Consider the following 7319-nt stretch of genomic DNA (forward strand, 5'->3'; position numbering starts at 1 on the left):
TCCGTCTCAAAAAAAAAAAAAAAAAAAAAAAAAAAAAAACGACGTGCCACTGATCACCAGGTTGTATTCCCCCCTTTTTTCATAATCCTTAACCCCTGTGTGATATAGGAAAGTATATTTTTTTTTTTCTTTTTTTCCTTCCCTTTCAATGGAGGGATAAGGTTTTTTCTTCTAATTCCATATGACCAATTCGAAGAGTGACCCAAAAGAATGAAAAGGCCGATGTCACTTTCCCTCATTTATCTCATGATGGAGTGTTAAAAGAGTGGGGAAAAAGAACAATATAAAATGTGTTCAGTGGGGGAGGATCTACGAAGGGATGGGCATATAAAACTGTGCCTAGTGCGTAGGGGTCGCGTGGATGGGGTGCCTCCGTTGGGCAACTTGGCAGGCGCCACAATTCTTCAGCTGTCTCCCAAAATGCGAAAGAATAGAAAAAGCGAAAAAAAGGAAAAACAACCCAAAACAACAGAAAGAACAAAAAAAAATAAAAAAAAATATCCCCGTGGGATGCTTAAATATTCATATAACTCATTATATATTTCTTCTTTTTCTTGTATGCCGTTGCTCGGGGGCGATAGCGCTGCTGTTTCGTCCCTCCTCTTTTGCGCAGAGCCCCAAGGGGCGACGATATAGTTGCCATGCGGCCACAAGCCAAATGGGCTAAACTCCGTCACCGCAGTCTGGCGGGGAAAGAAAAGGAGAAGCAAACAATACGAACGAAAAAAAAAAAAAAAAGTCATAACGATCCACGATAGGCCAGGATATGCCACACCATAAAAACCACGTTAAAACCTTTACCGGCGAAAGGGGAAGAAGCCTCTTTTTCCTTCGCCCCTCCTCTGTCGCATTATTCCACTCTACAAATTTCTTCTAAAAAAAATTGCGACGATCAGTTTGTACCGCATGTATTGCGCATATATATATAATGCATGCCACCCCCAGTGGCCTCCGTCCCATCCCTTATATGTCATCACCCCAAGTGGGAATATATCATCACGATGTCGAACTTCGTTCCAGCCAAAGGAAAATTTTAATGCTCCAATTTTTCCAAACCTCAAGCTCTTCCAACTTTCCCCATTTGCCAATTCGCGTCAAGCAAACTCCACTCCGTTGTCATCACGCTCGACAACGTAAAAAAAAAAAAAAAAAAAAAAAAAACCTCAAAAAAAAAAACACGAAAAAATAAAACAAAAAAACAAAAGCAAAAACGAAAATAAAAACAGAGGCAAAACAATAAAGCAATCCAATCTTAACGGCAATCGTCACGACTATCGCCACGACCATCGCTAACGCAATCGCAGAATAACCTCGCGAATTGCTGTTTATACCAAATCATGTAGCGCGAGCTGGGAAAAAAAAAAGCCTGCCCCCCAGTGACAGCGCCCGGAGCACAGATTTGTATGAGGACCGTTCATGGCCGAGGAATCCAAGCGGCACTCGTACCTCGCTCGGCTTTTATCACTCCCCGCAGCACTCCATTTATTCTCCCTGTATCACTCGCATGATCACTCCCTTTATCACTCCTCCATTTTTTACCCTCCTTTGTTCACCTCCCCGTGGACGTCCCTTTCGCGCTGAGGCGGAGAAGAGAAATGAAGTAGACTACCCGTCCCCCCGGATGAAGCACACCCTATCTTTATTCGCTTTGCGGAGGTAGCAGTTTGTACAGGGATATATTTATATATTCCTTCTTTCTTTTTCTTTCCCTCTTTTTCTTTTTTTTTTTTTTCCTTTCTTCTGCCCCCCCCTGCGAAGCAGCTCTGGTTCCCCATCCACCACTGCGATCTGTCCCCCCCCTCCCTGTTTACTCCCGCTCGAGAAAATGAATTACAGAGGCACCGACACGAAGCAGTATAACAAGAGTAAGAATAAATTCCCCCTCCTCTTCTACAAGAACAAATACTCCAGTGCGAAGCAGTATCTTGGGCAAGGCAGCGGCCCTGTGAATACACAAGCTGCACAGAATACACAAGGGGGGCATATTACACAAGGGAGCCACTCCAACCAGGGTCCTCACCACGTAGGCGACAACGTCTGCAACGTCTTCCAGGGAAGTACCACGAACAACCCAGGTAGCCTTAACAACAACACCAGTATGTATTACAAGAGAAGAAGTAACTTCACTGGAGCGGGCATGATCCCTACCAACAGCATAAGCGGAGGAGATCTCAAGAACAGCAGCACCATGATGAGCTACAATGACGACATATACCATTTCGAGAAACAGAAGTTGCTTAACGGAGGGGCAACCGGCACGGCTGGAGGGATGAATGCATATCATATGGATGTCACGCATGGGAATAGCACGAGCGGTAGTGTCAACAATGCAGGAGGAAACCAGGGAAGTGTCCACCCCGGGAGCAGTCACCACAGCAGATTCTACAACAACAAGAACACGTACAATTTTCACACCAAGAAGGAAGGCAGACAGAACTACGAAAGCTACCTGAGCTACATGCACGATGGAACGAATAGCAACACTCACGGAGAAGTGACCCACGGGAACAGGAGCTATAAAAATTACAACTATGATACCAACAGGGAGAGTTACGTCAATATGAGTGGCCCCAAGAATCTGAACCGTTACTACGATGCAGGAGACGGAACGTCCTCCATGAACATGTCGGGCCAGAAGAAGGTAAACTATTTCGATGCCAATGTGGGGAGTGGCACAGGGGGAGGCTACAACCATGGTGCGACACATGGAACGACACATGGAACAACACATGCTGGAGTGCATTCCACTGCTCACAATGGAAGCCGGGACGCCGGGGGACTGGACCTCTACGGTGCGAACGATCAGCTGAGAAGAGTACTCCCAAGGGGAAAAAACGTCCTGCAAAATCCATCCGTCCTGGGCAGCGAAAAGAAAGAACCCATGCTGATCATGATTAACGGGGAGAGAACCAGCAACGTGGAGGATGTGCACAAGGTGGGCATGAAAGTATTTAAGAAGCAGAATCATGCGCAGGGGGGAGACGAATACGAGGAAGAGGAAGAAGAAGATGACGTGGACGTAGACGAAGCAGAAGAGGAAGACGATGTAGATCTCCCATTTGGTAAAAACTCACATCATGTTGGTACCACCAATCGAAGTAGCAGCCACCGAGACGGATACAACAACGCAAAGGAGGTGACCTTTACAAAGAATGATGCACGAAAGGGGGTAACCCCACCCAGTAATAGTGCCAATTTGAGCAACGCGGGAAGGACAATCAACGCGAACGGGGACGCAGCTTCCGGGAGAGCAAGAAACCCACACGACGGAGTACCCAATGTAGAGACAACGAGCAGCAGACCAGAGGTATCCACCCCCAGCAACCATCTCACCGGAGTCAACAGTAAAAGTTTAGACTCCACCAACGGAAGTGCATACAACATCGCCTACATGTTTATATATCAATACTACTACGTCCTGCATACGAAGAAATCCATGATGCATAACTTTTACGCGGAAAATGCCATTTTGATGGTCAGTTTTAATTACCAGAATGGGGTGGAAAGAAAGGGAAGTGGCCCATCAGGCAGCGGAGTGGAGAAAAAAGGAGGGGGGAGTGGGGGGTCCCTCCACCCACAGGATGATGCGGAAATGTTTTTCAACCTGAGTCAAATCAACGTCGAAGGAAGCGAGCGAAGTGGAAACATGGTAAAAATGAAGAACAAAAAGATGATCGCAGAATATTACGACAAACTTGGAATCAGCGAGTGCACAGTCCATATCGATACCATCCAAGTGATCAATCTGCACGATGAGATTTACTTGTACATACATGGGAAAATAAAAAAAAATAAGAGTACCAACTTGTTCTACTACTTCGTGCAGAATATACATCTGCACAAATATACCGTCTGCCAGTACTACGTCGACGTCGATTTTGTTCATTACTACTACCTTGACGTGGTAGAGCAGCAGCTGGAGGATTTGACTCAAGTTGGAAGCGGCAGGAAGGCAATGATAGGAAGTCTAGGACGTGCAGCCAATCCGGGGAGTGACCTCTTCGATGTTAAGGGAAAGGAAGATGCGACCAAGAAGAAAGCTAAGGTTAGCAAGCTGAATGCTACCCTTGGGGGGAAGGTAGCCATCCGAGAAGCTGGCGAGGCAGATGCCACGAGTAGTAGCCGTCTCAAAGGCGACACAAACAAGACAGTCAGCGGATTGAAAAAAGGAGCCGTAAAGAAAACAGAAGTAGAACCCATTTTGACATCTACCCAGAGTAGTATCCCCAAGGAGAGTAAAGAAAAAATGTCCTCCATTAAGGGGCAGCTGGACGAAGGAATTTTGTACCCCCTTGGACATGCCAAGTATGGAACCAACACAAAACAGTCAGTCCTCACCTCCTCGATGATAAATAAATCTTCGGAGAGGAAAAACCACCTTGCTAAGTACGCACAAAGATATGGCACCCCGGGGGAGGAGGAAGAAGACGAAGAAGCGGAAGAGGAACAGGTGGACTACCTCGATGTGGGTGACGAGGATGATATTGAGGAGGACGATGAGGAGGATGCAGACTTGGACGTTGAAGACGACGAGGAGGAACAGAAGCGGGACCTAGCAGCTTTCGGGGAAGATCCAGAAGAATCATACGAAGATGTAGAGGTGGCGGCGCAGGCCGGTGCGGAGATTGCCAAACTGAGCAGAGGAAACGAACGAGGGGCAACAAAAGGTGCCGCTTACTCTAAGAGGGACGAAGTGGCATTGCTGAAAAGATCACAGGGTATAGGAAAACCGGTAAACAAGGTGACTGGACATCACGATCCTGAATCCAACGGAACGAATGCCACCTTAAAAAAAAGCAACAAACTGAAGAACGAAGATGAGGATGTGCACAAAGGGAGCATCAATGCTAGTCGCGTTGGGAACGGAGCAGGCGAGGGAGGCACCCAAATGCAGGCAGCAAATGACAGCTCGGCCAGAAAGCAGCAGATTGCCTCTGCAGATGGTGGTAAAAAGGAATGGACGAAACAAAAGGGCGCTATCACGACCACAGCAGCAGCCGCCGGGATGAGCAGCACCGGTAAGGAGGCGGAAGAGAAAGTAGCCAACGCGAAGGAAGGCGATGGGAAGGACCACGTTACTTCCAAAACAGCTGAAACGACGGACGCGAACAAGACCAAGAAGAATAGAAGCGATGGAAGCAACAATGTCTGGAAGGTAGACAGCGAGGACAAGTGCCCCAAGATGGAGAACATCCTCAAGGAGGAGAAAACCCTTAACGAAAACTCGAAAAAGAAAAAGAAGGAAAAGGAGACAAGCAGCAAAGTGGACCCGAATAGCTGGGTCTTCCGAGTGATGAAGAATAACGGAGGGGCCAACTCGGGCGAAAGTGGAACTCCCGCGGGCGGCACTCAGAAGGTGCAACAGGGAGAGAAGTCTGCCCATGGGGCGAAGCATTCCGATGAGGTGAAGCATGGCGATGGGTCGAAACCCACTGAGGAAGGCGAAACGGATGTGGAGACTCAAGAGGAAGAAGCGGAAGAACAGGAGATCAACGCTAATGACAAAAAGATTATAATTCATAATATACACAAAAGCATGGATAAGAAAAAGATTAATGACTGCATAATAGATCGACTGAAAAACTACAACGATGGGCATGCCGTCCAGATCGACATATATCAGCGCTCAGCTAAGAAGCTCTTTCCCAGTTCGTTCAGCTCTGCTAACTACGACAAGGGGAAGGCGGCCGAGAACTATTCCTACGCCATCGCTGAGTTGGACTGCCGACAGAGCCAAAAGCTCCTATTAGACCTGGGCCTCTACTGCAACGGTATAAAATTGAGCATTGAAAATTTTAAAGAAAAAAGAAAGATGCCCGAAGCTGCCAAGAGGAGCAATAGGAAGTTCAACGGCTTCGGAGGCGGCGCGCCTCTGAACGCGTCCAAGGCGAGGGATGATCGCTATAGGAACTCCTTCCGAGGCTCCTCCTCCACCGTCACGACGATGGGCGTGGTGTCGTTCAGGAGCAAGAGGAACAACATTTTTGTCAAGTGAGCCATTGGGGATACATTCCGAGTCGGTTGCGAAGATGAGCCGATGAGCAGATCACACACAGGGGCTGTTTCCACTCGTATGTGTCCTCGCCTTTTCCGAGCCCCTCACCTCTAACTAGCAGATCGGTTCCGCGTAAAAGGCGTATTCCCCTGGAGGCGCATTATTTATCTATACGCATATTTTTATCCCCAGCGGGGGGAAAAGTCACGAGGTGAAGGGGGATATAATCCCTTTTTGCTCCTCCGCCTTTTTGCTTCTTCCCCTTTTTGCGCTACCCCCTACCAAGGTGCAAAAGTTATATTGCTACAAAAGAACTTTTTTTTTCTTTTTTTTTTTCTTTTAAATTAAATGTTAATTTTTTTTCTGATTAATTTTACCAGCCTACTATGGGCTGCTTCCCCCCTGTGAGGTCAGCATGGCTATGCTGCAACGCCGTGTGCAGCTTCTCGGGAGAGGCAACAATATATCTGTCTTTTATGTGCCCCTGCTGCATGAAGATACATGCCGCTGGACAACCTCTTTGGTGAGGGAGGCCGTTTTGTAAAGTTCTTCAATTATGAAAAAGCGTCCAAGAGGAAAAAAAAAAAAAAAAAAAAAAAAAGCTAACCAAAGTGAAAGGATTAAACAAATGGCACGTGGAGAAGGTAAACTGCTCGTAATTACGACGAGGTGAAAGGGACAAAAAAAAAAAAAAAAGAAGGGGCCAAAATGTGGGCCAACAAAATGAAGTGACAAAGTGGTGGAACAGATAGGCAACCAAATGGGAAACCAAACAGGGAACAAATGAGTCGTCCCTTGCACATACGCTTCTGCTGGAAATGGTTAATCACGAGAGGCACAAATACGTACGGGTAGGGGATACAAGTCCGCTTGCAGCGGAGACAAAACAAAGTGGGGGAGATGCCAAAAAAAAAAAAAAGAACACGACGCTCGTCAAAGGTAGGCTACTCCATTGGGGGCTTGATCCACGGGTGGTTGAGCGCTGCAGGAAAAGGGAAGCGCGATTTTAGCTGATCGTAAAGTGTCGAATTAGTTACGCTAGCGTGGCTGTCCATTTAATTAAACGCGCGATTCTGCGCGCCGCCAATCTGCATGCCGTTGACTAACCTTGAAATGCCGTGAGTCTTTTCTTTTCATTTCTCTCCAACAGCCTTTTTAAAAAATCCACGGCCTTAAAAAAGGAGAAAAAAAAATAATAAAATAATAAAACGCTGAGTGCGCGTTTTTTTTTTCTTTCTGTGCAACAGGAGGGATTGCTACGCCTGCAGGGATGCCCTTGTTATGCGACCAGGACACAAACGTGAGCATTTCAGTTGGGACAGTC

The 7319-nt window shown here is 47.0% G+C and overlaps 1 protein-coding gene across 1 annotated transcript; it reads left to right on the forward strand.

The window, feature by feature from the left end:
* Positions 1-1825: 1825 nt before the first annotated feature.
* C922_03619 (hypothetical protein) lies at positions 1826-5995 on the forward strand (the record flags this gene model as incomplete). Its single annotated transcript, XM_008819211.1, has 1 exon — positions 1826-5995. The coding sequence occupies one exon, from the start codon at positions 1826-1828 to the stop codon at positions 5993-5995; it is 4170 nt and encodes a 1389-aa protein (XP_008817433.1).
* Between the last annotated feature and the right edge of the window lie 1324 nt (positions 5996-7319).

This window comes from Plasmodium inui, assembly GCF_000524495.1.
Source record: "Plasmodium inui San Antonio 1 unplaced genomic scaffold supercont1.16, whole genome shotgun sequence".
In the NCBI taxonomy this organism is placed as follows: Eukaryota; Apicomplexa; class Aconoidasida; order Haemosporida; family Plasmodiidae; genus Plasmodium; species Plasmodium inui.